Source organism: Archocentrus centrarchus, chromosome 19 (genome assembly GCF_007364275.1).
Source record: "Archocentrus centrarchus isolate MPI-CPG fArcCen1 chromosome 19, fArcCen1, whole genome shotgun sequence".
In the NCBI taxonomy this organism is placed as follows: Eukaryota; Metazoa; Chordata; class Actinopteri; order Cichliformes; family Cichlidae; genus Archocentrus; species Archocentrus centrarchus.
Genome location: NC_044364.1, coordinates 29,096,280 through 29,107,497, shown reverse-complemented (window position 1 = coordinate 29,107,497; position 11,218 = coordinate 29,096,280). Strand labels below are relative to the sequence as shown.

Genomic DNA, 11,218 nt, shown 5'->3' with positions numbered 1-11,218 from the left:
AACGCAAAGAAAGAAATACTTCTGAGGCTCTTCAGAGTTGTGGCTGAAGAGGTTCTGAGTGTAAAATTGGCTGCTGCAGTCTTCGGTTTGGGAAAAAGACTTTATTCTTCAAAAACAGGCCTCATCCTTTCAGATCAGAATTTTACTGGAATTTGGAGATAAAAAAAAAAAAGTTTGGACTAAAAGTTAAGACAGTTTTATTCCAAGTGCAGCCTCCGTGTCTGAATTTAATTTATCATTGGAGAGAATGCTAATTAGAAAGGATACATGGGAGAAAGGGAGTGAAAGGAAATGAAGTATTTTCCTGCACAGCTCGACTTCAGCACCTCATCAGCATCCTTTGCAGTCACGTCACTCTCCTGTTCTACATAAACTGTCAAACTGCCAAACCATTTCCTGTGGCCAGACTTGTAAAGCATATCTTTTGCCTGCTGCACCCTTCACGTTCACTTCGTGTGAGGCTGCTTAGTTTGTATTCATCTGATGACTTGCACTTGGTTGTATTTTTTAGAGAACAAGACTGGGGTCAACCCCGAATGCCTTTTGCAGTCAAAAATGATGAATTTAGTATAAGAACTGCAAAGAAAGCAGCCAAAATTCAACGCCTCGTTGAATTTGAACAAATCACCTGCTGGACGAGAGTTAAGATTTCTGTTGCTGTTACAGAGGACAGCTCACGCTGAAGGTTAAAGGCTGTCCCTCAGGCCATCACACAACCATCTGTCATGTTCATTTAAGCTGCGAGACATTTAAGGACAGCCTCACAGCTCGTCAGCATTAAGCTGTAAAAATTTACATTCAGCCCGTCGTACAAGTCTTAAAGCGAGCCATGCAGACAGCTCTACCGCTGCCGTTCTTCTTCTGTCAAGATGCTGAAACAGACCTCAAAAGAAAAATCTATATTTAAACACCAACATTTGAACATTTTTTTCATTTCATCTAAGTTCCATCTGCTGCACTTATTACACAAATCTTCAAATAACCTTGAGATTTAAAAACAGTTATCTGCTCTTCAGTATGCCAAATGACAAGGCTCTGGTGGATTCATTTAAAGTCTATTCAAATGTGGCATTTAGAGCTGGAACTGTGTGCATTTTGCTGCATGTGGGCTCTGCTGCAGACAGAAGGAGATGGTAAAAAATAATAATTACACAACAGTGCGGTATTAGAATTATCCAGGAAAAAGGAATCAGAAGGAAGGCCGATGCAGAAACTGTTATTCACCAGTGATTTAATTTAAACTGCAAAAAACATACAAATGGAAGTTAAACATTTTCATCTTCGGTCAGTCCTTATTGAGAGTCCGTTTTCTGTGGTCTGATGGGGCCGACAGACGGGGGCCGGTTGGTGAAAGGGTGCCACAGGCCCTGGACGCTGGGACTGTCGGTGTGGATGGGTTTGCGGATGCGGATGATGTCCAGACCGGACTGACTGGTCAGCTTAGTCAGGAGCTCCGATATCTGCTGAGCCGTTTTGCTCGCGATGATTTCTTCCCTCACGTTGCCATTTACTGAAAGAAGGGAAAACACGACTTTTAGGAGGACGCCTACGACACGGACATGATTCTGAGTGCAACTATGTTACTACCAACGTCCACCTGAACAGGCGCCCCAGAAAAACTAGTGTTATACTGCCCCCTACAGTATCTAAGACTGCTCACCTTTCAGGTTTCTTATTAAGGCAGTGATAAACCAGACTGAACACAACCCTCAATCTGATCTTTAGCTATAAATCCAGTTAAAAAATCCTGCATTTGTCCTTAGTTTTTAGCATACTTTTTATTTTCAGATTGTTTAAGTTGCTCATTTCTGTTCATCTGTTAATTTTGGATATAATATTAACAGGCACGTGTCCTTTCTAAAACAGCTCATGTGGATACGACACATGGTGTCATACCAGGGGAATATCACATTTTCCATACGCTTTGATATCTGTGAGACCAGCCACCTGATTTGGGCTGTTTTAAAGAATATGATGTGCCTTATAGAAAAATATTCATCCCCAACCTGCAAAATTGTGTTTTCTACAGTACCTCCACATTTACTGCCACATGTACTCTACGTTAACATGAGCTACCCTCCTGACAGTCCATGTTCAGAGGTATGATATGCATCCTAAAAGTCTGAAGGACTTGGCTCGAGTAGTTTTCTAGATGATGTAAATTTAAAATGATCCTTCAAAGAAAACACTATAAAAAACACACCGCCCTTCGTCCATTAATTTATTTTGGTTTTTGTTTTTGACTAAATAAATGACAGCAGAGACCTGAAAGGAGAAGAGCATCTTTTTCCTGGCGTGGGATCAATAAAGTCTCATCTTTTTCTGACAAATCTGTGACGTCAGGTGGGAAATATTTGATGAACTTTTATACATGTTACAGTAAATCTTATCATCTCTGAAGAGCCCAGATATGTGACTAAATTCATGTCTGATTATCATTAATTCTACTACTTATCTTAATGTTCAATGAGTACACTATCGCCTATAATACATATAATATTGTAAATGTTATTCTTGTCCACAAAAAATGCAAATAAATATATGAAGAAAACACTACATGATAAATAAATGTTTACTTTGGTTTAAATTGATCTCTCTTATTATTTCATTGCCTTAAAATTCCTCAACAACAGCTTAATCATTAATACTTCTATGTACTTTAATACTACTTCACCAATTTATGTGGTTATTTTCAGAAATCACCATTACCTCATTAAATGTATTGAGGTTTATTCTGATTCAAAGACAGCGCTGTGATCACTTACAGTATTCTGCAACTATCTTTGGTGTCCCGCAGGGCTGCGGAGACACATAGACGACAGTTCCAGGGTTCTTGTTGGCATAATCCACGACTCCCTCCTCAATAAAATCCCTAAAAAAAGACGATGAATTGCATTACAGTTTGGTGGTAATGGTGGCAGTGATTGTTTGGGTTTTTTAAGCTATACCTGATGATTATTTTCATTAGTGGTTAATCACCCTACGTTTTTCAGTTGTTAGTTTTTAAAGCTTTTTTTTTAACATTTTCTTGAAAATACAATTTCAACAACAGCAGATTTTACCCTTAGATGTTTGAATTGGTTGATGGGATGCTGGATCTGCTCACTATTATAATCCAAATGCATCTGAAGGCCTATAACTAGGGTAAAAAGTAAGTTAGCATCATCTAGCATCATGATGTGGAGCTTGAATCATGAAGGCATGTCGGTCCAGACCTACTGCCTCTGCTTAGAGTTCCTTCAACTACACTATATTACCCAAAGTATTCACTCACCATCCAGATCATTGAATCCAGGTGTTCCAGTCACTTTAATGGCCACAGGTGTATAAACCAGCACCTGGGCATGCAGACTGCTTCTACAAACATTAGTGAAAGAATGGGTCGCTCTCAGGAGCTCAGTGAACTCCAGCGTAGTACTGAAGTGGTAGGCCACATAAAATCACGGAGTGGGGTCAGAGGATGCTGAGGGTCATAGTGCACAGAGGTCACCAACTTTCTGCAGAGTCAATCACTACAGACCTCCAACCTTCATGTGACCTTCAGATCAGCTCAAGAACAGTGAGAGCTTCATGAATGGGTTTCCATGGTAGCTGCATCCAAGCCTTACATCACCAAGCTCAATGCAGAGTGTTGATGCAGTGGTGTAAAGCACGCCGCCACTGGACTCTAGAGCAGTGGAGACGTGTTCTCTGGAGGGATGAATCACACTTCTCCATCTGCCAATCTGAGGGAGGAGTCTGGGTTTGGTGGTTGCCAGGGGAACGGTACCTGTCTGACTGCATTGTGTAAAGTTTGGTGGAAGGGGGGGGTTATGGTGTGGGGGTGTTTTTCAGGAGTTGTTCTCTGCCCCTTAGTTCCAGTCAAAGGAACTCTTAATGCTTCAGCATACCAAGACATTTGGGACAGTTTGATGCTCCAACTCTGTGGAACAGTTTGGGGATGGCCCCTTCCTGTTCCAACATGACTGCACACCAGTGCACAAAGCAGCTCCATAAAGACATGGATGAGCCAGTTTGGTGTGGAAGAACTTGACTGGCCTGCACAGAGTCCTGACCTCAGCCTGATAGAACACCTTTGGGATGGATTAGAGCGGAGACTGTGAGCCAGACCTTCTCTCCAACATCAGTGTCTGATGAGCCGGGGATCGAAACACCAACTTTGTGATTAGTAGATGACCCGCTCTACCTCCTGAGCCACAATTCATCGTTTCATGTCGTTTAAACCAAAATTCTGACTCTAACATCTGAAATCGAGACTGAACAGATCAGGCAGTGTTTACCCAGTCCTCTGTTGTCCAATTTTGGTGTAGCTCCCAGTTTCCTGGATGAGTGTCACCCTGTGTGGTCTTCTGCTGCTGAAGCCCATCTGCTTCAAGACTCGATGTGCTGTGTATTCAGAGATGCTCTTCTGCATACCTTGGTTGTAACGAATGGTTACAAAGTGGTTCACTTAAAATCCCCTTCCCTCCCGATTCTTATGCTCGGTTTCAACTTCAGCAGGTCGTCTTGGTCATGTCTACATGCGTTGAGTTGCTGCCATGTGATCGGCTGAGTAGAGTGTATGTATGCTATGATGGTATGACAATAAGACGTTTAACCTGCTGTTGGCTTACAGCATCTTCTCGGATTCCTCCACCGGGAAAAACGGCTGATTAATGAGGAATAATAAGCTGCACGTACAAGACTGGCCCCAACATTACGGGCTGAGGTAAGAATAATTACAATCTCTAAATCAGTGGGCATACGAAGTAATCCTTTATTTTATGTCGAGGCCTTTACTGAGATAAACTTAACTGCCTACAGAAACTACCAAAGGCTTGTTTTTGTCTTTTACCTCACTCCCAGCGAGCTCGAAGCTTTTTTGGAGAAGATGATGGAGACTCGTTTCAGCTGGCAAACGTACCGACCGACGCCATTTTGAAGGACACTTCTTAAGAAACGGCTCGGTGTCCCTCTGGAAGTCATCGTTAACCTGCTGTTTTCCTACTGCTGGACAAAAATAAGCCAGTTAAAGCCTCTACGCGGCAAAAAGCTCGCAGAGGACGACCTGACGGGCATGTACACAGCGCTGTCCGTCGGTAACAAGTTCCGATGTGAAACATAACTGACCTAATGGTTAAATAAAAGTTAAGACTTCCTAGTAGAAGACTTCTTTCGTCGCAAATTAAGTTTAAAAACATTATGTTTATTTTCTACTATAAACATTAACATGTTGAGTATAGTTTAGAGGGTAAATATGTGCTAGTCTGGTCTTCCGCACAACTGTCTTGCGCATATTTCACACGGACTTGTTTTGAAAACGCACCGAAAAGCCCGGGTTAGAGTGGAGCATGGGAGGAGAGGAGGACAGATATCAGAGCCTGTAAGTTGTTGTTTTTTTGTTTCTTGCTTTATTGAACGGCACTAACTTTTGAGTGATGCTTTAATACGCCTCCGCGATAATTTTCATGTTCGGCATGTCTCCGTTTGACAAGAAAATAACGGTTTTCTGCCTCGCTGTCTCTCCTTACTTTAACTAGAGGGTCACCCCAAAACTTTGCTGTGCGTTTCTTGTATTAGGCTGCTGTTTTCCTCATGTTTTGGCGTCTTTTTGCAGGTGCAGTGTGATGACCATATAACCAATGTGGAGAGGCTTGCTGCTGAGGGGCTCCACTTCTCTCTTGCAGGTGGCAGCCCCAAAGTTTCTCCCTGAAGAACCTGTTTCATCTTTGAGACTTCTCTCTCAGAGACTCCTCCACAGGCCCGTCCCAATACTTCGGAGTACAGGCTATTTTCTGGCACACGCTGGGACCAGGGGTTATAAAAAGGACACCAAATCTACTGTAGAGTTCCCTGGGACCCCCGTCACAGTCACAGACATTAAACAGTATCTACGCTCCAAAGATATTCCCTTCCACGATGGCTACAGCTGCCTCCACATCCCCAGCATCTTCGTGGATTCCTCCACCAGGAAGGACGGCTTCTCCCTGTTTGTCGACAAAACCACCGGACAGTTTCTGTGCAAGGACACACTGGTGGAGGGGAGCTGGGAGGACCTTCAGGACTGCTTGGAGGTGATGCAGAAGGATGGGCAGGACTCCCTCAGCCCTGATGTCCTGCTGGGTTATCCAGAGAGTGTGGAAGAGCAGGAGGATAGGGAGAGGGAGCTGAGAGAGGTGCAGAGTATCTGGTCAACCTCTGTCCCACTTACAGACCTCCCAGAGGATGAAGCTCAGCTGATTAAAACCATGTTCCAGGTATTGTTGAGTGTCATTTGTGATACTTAATTCAGATAAACCAAAGATCAGTGATCAAAGCTCCACATCACACATCTCTCTGCCCCATCAAAGCACTGATTACTGAGTACAGGCAGCTACAAACCCAGGTCTGTGGCATACATTCACACACCCATCCTCATCCTCAGACTGCTGTTATGTGGAATCAGAGCACCTTCAAAACCTTGAGCTCTGCTGCTGCTAAATGTTTTTATTTTCCATATTGAACATTTTGTTAATATCTTAACTTTGCTCACAGGTTTGTAATGCTACACCTACTACAGGTCTCTAGCATAAAATATCACCAACCATGATGACAAACCAAAAAATATATATAACAAACTAGGCAACAGAATGAGCAGCTGTGGTCCAGTGATGCTTTGTTATGTCGAGCTTCCTTCTTATGCCCCATCAGCCTCTCGAACCCTGACAGGACAGAATGGAGTGAGGTGTGCACCTGCTTTACTCCGCTAACCAAACGAATCCTTAAAAAAACATCAGTTCCCCCTCTAGCTGGTTGTGCATGTACAAGACCTTACTTTTCCCCTTTTCCTGCCACAGTAATGTTTTCTTAATGTTTTGTTTCAGATCACAAAGATCTCCAATGCAACCCTCAAGAAGTTTGGGGTGAGATTATTCAAGCCCACCAAGAGTCTGGTTTTCCCCTGGTTTGGTGGACCTGACTCCTCATTAAAAGGGGTCAAGCTCCTGTCAGCCCAAAGAACAGAAACTGACACAGTCACATATAATGAAGCTACAGTCCCAAGATCCAGCTCCTATTACAACTTGTTTGGCCTCACTCTTGTGGGGCGTCTGGACTCGGAGGTGGTGGACGGGTCACGAGTTTGACACGATGGCTGTGAGTCAGGCAACAGGACTCCCAAGTGTTGCTCTTCCTCGCGGAGTCAGCTGCCTTCCTCCAATCCTGCTGCCCTGGAGCAGTTCAAGCGGGTGACTCTGTGGTTGGGAGGAGACATTCGCTCTTGGGAGGCGTCAAAGAGCTTTTCTCGCAAACTGGGTCTCAGGCGCTGCTCGCTGGTGCGGCCCGGTGAGTACCGGCCGTGTGCGGTGGAAGCTTTGGCCAGAGGTAAAAACTTAAGTAACATCATTAAAGCCTCCATCTCAGCAGCCCACAAGTCTATAGTGTCCTTCAAGCAGCTGAGAGAGGACGTTTACGGGGAGCTCGCCAACACAGATCAGGTGGCCGGAGTGAAGTGGACGAGGTTTCCTGAGCTCAACAGGATCTTGAAGGGACACCGCAAGGGAGAGCTGACCGTTTTTACAGGTACTGTGTTATTAATGATGATGTTTGAAGACTCTGGGACTAATTACTTTATTTGGAAAAAAAGATGCATTTCCCAAGAAATCATAACTAAAACCGTAGTCCTGTCTCTTACCTGTTTAACTGTGATGTAAACAAACCTCTTGCAGCATCATAAAATATGAATCCTGTGGCAATCAATGCCTATAAGAACAATGGCTCTTCCACCACTACTAAGCAGCCAAAATCAAAATCTGTTTGTAAGCAAGCAGATTCAAATTCAATGTTTTCTCCCTAAGTTATGATCAAGTTTTACAACTCTGCTCACAAAAAACTCCAAATCCATACCTGACTTAAGTTTAGATGATTTCTGCTTTAAGATGATCTCATTTGGCAGCGCTGCAGCACTTTCAGCACAGCTCCTGTTTTTACATCCCTCTCTGGGTCCCTTTCTATACTGTCTTTAATTTAAAGGAACAGGATGCTTAAAAAATAAACAGCTGGCCAAGATTTCACTTTCACTGAAGTGTCTTGAAGAGATTTTCAGTGTAGCAGTTTAAATTTGAGTTGTGAGCACTCACTGTATTAACCCAGTATACAACCATAATGTTTCCTAACAGGACCTACTGGAAGTGGGAAAACCACCTTCATCAGTGAGTTGGCCCTGGACCTTTGCATGCAGGGTGTCAACACTTTATGGGGCAGCTTTGAGATCAACAACGTCCGTCTGGCCAAGATCATGCTGACACAGTTTGCCATGCAGAGGCTGGAGGAGAACCTGGAGCAGTATGATTTCTGGGCAGACAAGTTTGAAGAGCTGCCACTCTACTTCATGACTTTCCACGGGCAGCAGAACATCAAGTAAGTCTTATCAGTGCTTCAGGGATCCACCAAGTTCTTTATTCAGGAGGATGGCTTTGTTTTCTGCCCATAAGCCCCATAATTTCATCAGTTCTTTCTTGTAGGAGTATGAGTGCTCAGTCAGTCCTTCTGAACCTTCTCCAATTTTGTCTGCAGAACAGTGCTGGACACAATGCAACATGCTGTCTACCTCTATGATATCAACCATGTTGTCATTGATAATCTGCAGTTCATGATGGGACAAGAAAACCTCTCAGTAGACAAGTAAGAGAACCTAAACCAAAGGAGAAGATGGATGATGTGTTATCTGGTGTGTGATGATGTCATATTAGTGCTGTTATTGGTGTTCTTATGCTGGATGTAAATAGAATGCTCTCATGTGATTCAGGTTTGCAGTCCAGGACCACATTATTGGGGTTTTCAGGAAGTTTGCCACAAACAGCTGCTGCCACGTCACTCTGATCATTCATCCGAGGAAAGAGGAGGACGACCGAGAACTGCAGACGGCATCGATCTTTGGTTCTGCCAAGGTAAGGCCGGGAAATGGTTTACGCTTTCACAGAAAGTGCTGGAAAAGTTTAGTTTTCAGTTCTGTCTGGAAGAAAATGCAGAAGAATCAGGTGAAAGTGGCAAATTCATGGCAGGCACTTGATGTGCAGTGCTTAATTATCCTCTTAACATCCACGAGGTCACACTGGTGACTGATTAGGGTCATGGTCAGTTTCACATGTTCCCCTTTATATGGAAATTTCCCCATCTGTCAATCCCAAATGGAAATCTTAGAAGAGAAGAACATTAAGGCCAAGATGCATGAAGGAGACTTCACTGATTGTTTTCATCTTCTAGTTTCTGAAACTGTATTTGTTTAAAAATGCAGCCTCACCATAACCTCGTCCCCAAGCTGTTTGCTGGTGACCTGGTGAATGTTAGAGGGTTAACAAAATAACAACAGCAAGAAAAATCTCCAAAAAAAGACTTAAAAAATAACAACATGGCTTTTGCTCTGATATGATAAGATTACATTTACACTTGAAAAGCAGATGCACTGCCACACGGCATTATCGAGAAGGATGAAACAAAACACTGATAATGTGGTATATTGTGTTACTTTATCAACACACTTGTACTTAATATGTGTATTTCCATAAAACAGGCTCCAGTCTAGAGTCAAATACTGTACTTTGGGGGGTAGATCTGATGTATTGGGCTGTTTTTATTTATAAATTAATGTATTTGTATACATACTTGGTGTCTGTGTAGTTGTGGTGCTCCATGTGTTGCAGACAGAGCTGAGAGTTGCACGTGCTCGGCTGGATGAACTGTGATGGCACCATATCAAAATGAGCCCAAACCCTCTTTTTCCTGAACATACTTGAAAATTTAAAGAGAACAGAAGTTATTTGCAATGAAGGATAAGAAGTGTGCAGACAGATCAGCTCACACTGATCAATAGAGCTGAAAACGAATAATTGCACCCACAGTCTGAGACCTGAATGCAATGACAGTGTGTTGTCTTATGCATCCAGTAGAATCACTTCACTGATGTGTTATTAATTTTAACGTATATCATTTTATTTTATACAGAATTTCCCTTTTTGTATTTGTTTTTTATTAATTATGTTCATTTGCTCATGAGTGTCATTCTGTTTTGATTTTTAAAGTAATATCTAAGACAATATGACATTTTAAGAAATAAACATCTTGAGTTGATGCTTTAATAAAAATACACGTATAATCACCTTCTTCACACACCCGCAGTTTCAGATCAAACTAAACGCATCTTGACCTTTAACCCCCTCCAGGCCAGCCAAGAAGCCGACAATGTTCTCATACTGCAGGAGAAGAAGCTGGTGACGTGTCCGGGCCGCAGATCCCTGCAGGTGACCAAGAACCGCTTTGATGGAGACGTGGGCATCTTCCCTCTGGACTTCATCAAGCCTTCGCTTACATTCTCAACTCCCATCAAAGGAAAACACAAGCTGAGGAAGGTCAACACCAAGCCGGAAAACGAGGAGGAGGGCGAGGCGGCCGCAGCGGCGTCAAAGGAGGAAGCGGCTAAAAAAGACAAGGGAGAGAAAACAAAAGGAAACACAAAGACTCCTCGAACTGTTAAAAGTCCCGCAAATGGAAACGGAGCCATTCAGAAGTGAGAATGGAAGGTGAGATTCAGAGTATTCCCTCTGTTAATGAGGGATTTGGATGTCAAAGCTCATCCAGACTCTTTGTATGAAAGATGATGTTCGGCAGTTTTATGCCAATAACAGGAGGTTCAGCTAAGCTACGTGTAAATATACAAATATAAACATGCATATGAACTGTATGGATTACCCTCCCTGAGCCAGAAAATGCCAAGTTGTTTCATCATGGATTGAAGGACGTTACAGGCAGAATGTGAAATAATGACAGAAAAATGCTAAATTAGCCTTCAAAGCTTTTCTGTTCAGTATATTAAGACTGAACTCTTTAAGTGTTGTTTAACCTCTTCTAATATTACTGTGACACCAGGAACTACTGACGGCCTGTTCGTGCCGCTCTGCTTGCTGGGAGCATTACCACGATGTGTTCTCTACTGACTTTTTGTACGATGATGATTTGTTGCTTTTTCTAATTAAAGGAAAAGCTTCTAATGCAGGTTGTGGTTGTGTTTCCATCCGTGGGCAGCAGGGGCAGTGTGCACCAGCCGACTGGAGTTTATTCCCTTCAGATAGAAGCTGATGAGCAGCAGATATCATTCAGCAGTGCTGTTTACTGCAGACATGTGTGTTTGATTTAGCTTTGTCTCTCGGCCGCAGCAGCGACGTGTTCCAGATGTTTGTGATTTATAAATGACTATAAGCGTGAC

General features: G+C 43.0%; 2 protein-coding genes across 2 annotated transcripts; one reads left to right on the top strand and one right to left on the bottom strand.

The window, feature by feature from the left end:
* Positions 1–1,214: 1,214 nt before the first annotated feature.
* On the bottom strand, positions 1,215–5,078 carry LOC115798351 (39S ribosomal protein L43, mitochondrial-like). The gene is made up of 3 exons (XM_030755177.1): positions 4,835–5,078; positions 2,766–2,872; positions 1,215–1,510 (listed from the first exon to the last, which is right to left on the bottom strand). Exons 1-3 carry the CDS (start codon positions 4,963–4,965, stop codon positions 1,293–1,295), a joined length of 456 nt encoding a protein of 151 aa, XP_030611037.1. The 5' UTR covers positions 4,966–5,078; the 3' UTR covers positions 1,215–1,292.
* Positions 5,079–5,283: 205 nt separating this feature from the next.
* On the top strand, positions 5,284–10,955 carry LOC115798528 (twinkle protein, mitochondrial-like). Its single transcript, XM_030755396.1, is given in 9 exon segments — positions 5,284–5,362; positions 5,597–6,236; positions 6,843–7,084; positions 7,086–7,186; positions 7,189–7,539; positions 8,136–8,376; positions 8,533–8,640; positions 8,765–8,906; positions 10,179–10,955. Coding segments are annotated over 8 exon segments (2,148 nt in total). The 5' UTR covers positions 5,284–5,362; positions 5,597–5,621; the 3' UTR covers positions 10,527–10,955.
* Positions 10,956–11,218: the final 263 nt, after the last annotated feature.